This window comes from Solanum pennellii, chromosome 9, assembly GCF_001406875.1.
Source record: "Solanum pennellii chromosome 9, SPENNV200".
In the NCBI taxonomy this organism is placed as follows: domain Eukaryota; kingdom Viridiplantae; phylum Streptophyta; class Magnoliopsida; order Solanales; family Solanaceae; genus Solanum; species Solanum pennellii.
This window is the reverse complement of record NC_028645.1, coordinates 76581371-76583251: the sequence shown is the minus strand read 5'-3', so window position 1 is coordinate 76583251 and position 1881 is coordinate 76581371. Positions and strand designations below refer to the sequence as shown.

Genomic DNA, 1881 nt, shown 5'->3' with positions numbered 1-1881 from the left:
TTGAAGTTAAAATTTTCACACGTAACCATTTAACGTTACATTTGTTGAAACTTCAAATAACCGTCATTTTTTCCTCGAATATCTTTTGGATGCTATTCTTTTTTTAAACTTGCTTATTTTTTCAAGATCTACGCTATAGACTGGATCCCTTTGTCCGATTTGACTTTCATTTTTTTCTTATAATTTTGCCCGTGTGTGGTGTTTTTTCGCATAGATATCAAATAAATAATCAGGTTGGAAAAATCAAACAATAGTTGCAATCACACAGATGAAAATATGCACAAGGAGGTGGGAGACTAACCAATGAACAAAGAATATCTTGCTCTTTTGGCAATTCTTTGAAGTCACAAAATCAAAGTCATACACCGCATATCGGCAATCATTTTCTGGCAAAGAAGCAGTAAAGTCATTAAAGGTTTCAGCAGGGCTGCCAGTTTTCTCAACGACAACCTCCTTTTTCTTTTCGTCGATTTTGAATATCACGTATCTATGAACTTTCTTCCTCTTCAACTCCAAGAATGCATTTTTGCCGTGATCAGTCACACCCATTCCAGAAGAAGCATTTGGCTGAAACTCAAGGAAAAAATCCAGTCCAGTGTCAATACTTCACATGAAAACAGAGATATAATTTGAGGATTTCAAGTACACAATAATTTAGTTCTTCACTGAGTTCCTGTTTGGACATAGCTTTTTGAAGTTCTGTTTGAACATGTATTTTACTTGAAAAAATATTGAAGTTTTGTGAGTGAAAGTCCCAAAAACTGGTTTACATTAGTCAAAAATATTTTAAGATCATATTTCCAAAATCTGATCAGATTTCACTGTCAACAATATTTCAAAAGCATACTCTCAAAATCTATGATCAAAATGTTAGCTAAGAAAACTAAAATAACTTTTCAAAATTGGCATTTTTCTTTATATTAATTGTGACCGTGTCAAGCCAAATTAGATTTAAAGCGCCTTGACTATTCCATCGGATATCAGCTACTTCCCAGGAGGAATAGCTAGAGACACCACCACATAACTCTGTTCCATTTTTATGTTCAATTATCCTAGTTGGAAAATGTACCCTGTCCTTATAACTTGATAAGTTGGTTCTCATAATGATCAGATATTCCTAAGGGACTACAACATAAATTTAAAATTAAAAAGTGAACATAACATACAAATTGATCAAAGACTTAGATGAACAAAACAAAATTAAAGATAGATAACATACCCCTCTGAATTTGAAAGACATGAGAAGAGCAAAAAGAAAAATTAAAATGAGGCTTGAGAGGAAGAAAGAAAGAGGAATATGAGTTGGTTGAATAGATTAGATAATAATTATACTACTATAAGAGAAGAAAAGAAAAGATACTGCCAAAATGAAGCAAATAGTATTTTTATTTTGTTATCTTTGACATTATGTAACAGCTACAGTAATGGTGTTAGATCAATCCTTGTTGTTCAGTTTAAGCTGGTCAAAATTGCCTCCTGAATGATACATTGACACGTTCTCCGAAAATTTCTAGCTTAGCAAGCTAAACACAAAAATTAAAATTGAAAGTGGGCTTCTTTATTTTTCAAATTTGCCCTTAAAATGTCCTCAAAAGATTGAAAAACTGCAAGTTTTTCAAGAAAAGAAAAGCCAAATGTCGAAGAGCCTTACTGTCCACTGAGACAAATATCATTCATGATTTACTAGGGTTCTATACACAACCATTGAAACGATTAAAACCTTACACTGCATTATGTTTTACACATATTATAGATGTATCTGGAAGAACAATATATCTTCTGTACAATTTTGGTCCCAGAGAGAACGCAGGAACCAAGTCTGAAGTGTCATATTGACACTCAAAAGGAAAAACAAAACGTTCATTAGGTGTTGTGGTCAAA

At 32.6% G+C, this 1881-nt stretch overlaps 1 protein-coding gene across 1 annotated transcript; it reads right to left on the bottom strand.

Moving 5' to 3' along the window:
* Positions 1-243: 243 nt before the first annotated feature.
* Positions 244-1374, bottom strand: LOC107030415 (actin-depolymerizing factor-like). The gene is made up of 2 exons (XM_015231699.2): positions 1220-1374; positions 244-567 (listed from the first exon to the last, which is right to left on the bottom strand). Exons 1-2 carry the CDS (start codon positions 1238-1240, stop codon positions 244-246), a joined length of 345 nt encoding a protein of 114 aa, XP_015087185.1. The 5' UTR covers positions 1241-1374.
* Positions 1375-1881: the final 507 nt, after the last annotated feature.

What these genes read in the sequence shown, in the direction of transcription:
- LOC107030415 (XM_015231699.2), bottom strand. Translation starts at nt 1,240, where the DNA reads ATGTCTTTCAAATTCAGAGGG. An exon ending in TGTCTTTCAAATTCAGAGGG is followed by an intron (nt 568 to 1,219) that starts GTATGTTATCTA and finishes CTTGAGTTTCAG; the next exon opens with CCAAATGCTTCTTCTGGAAT.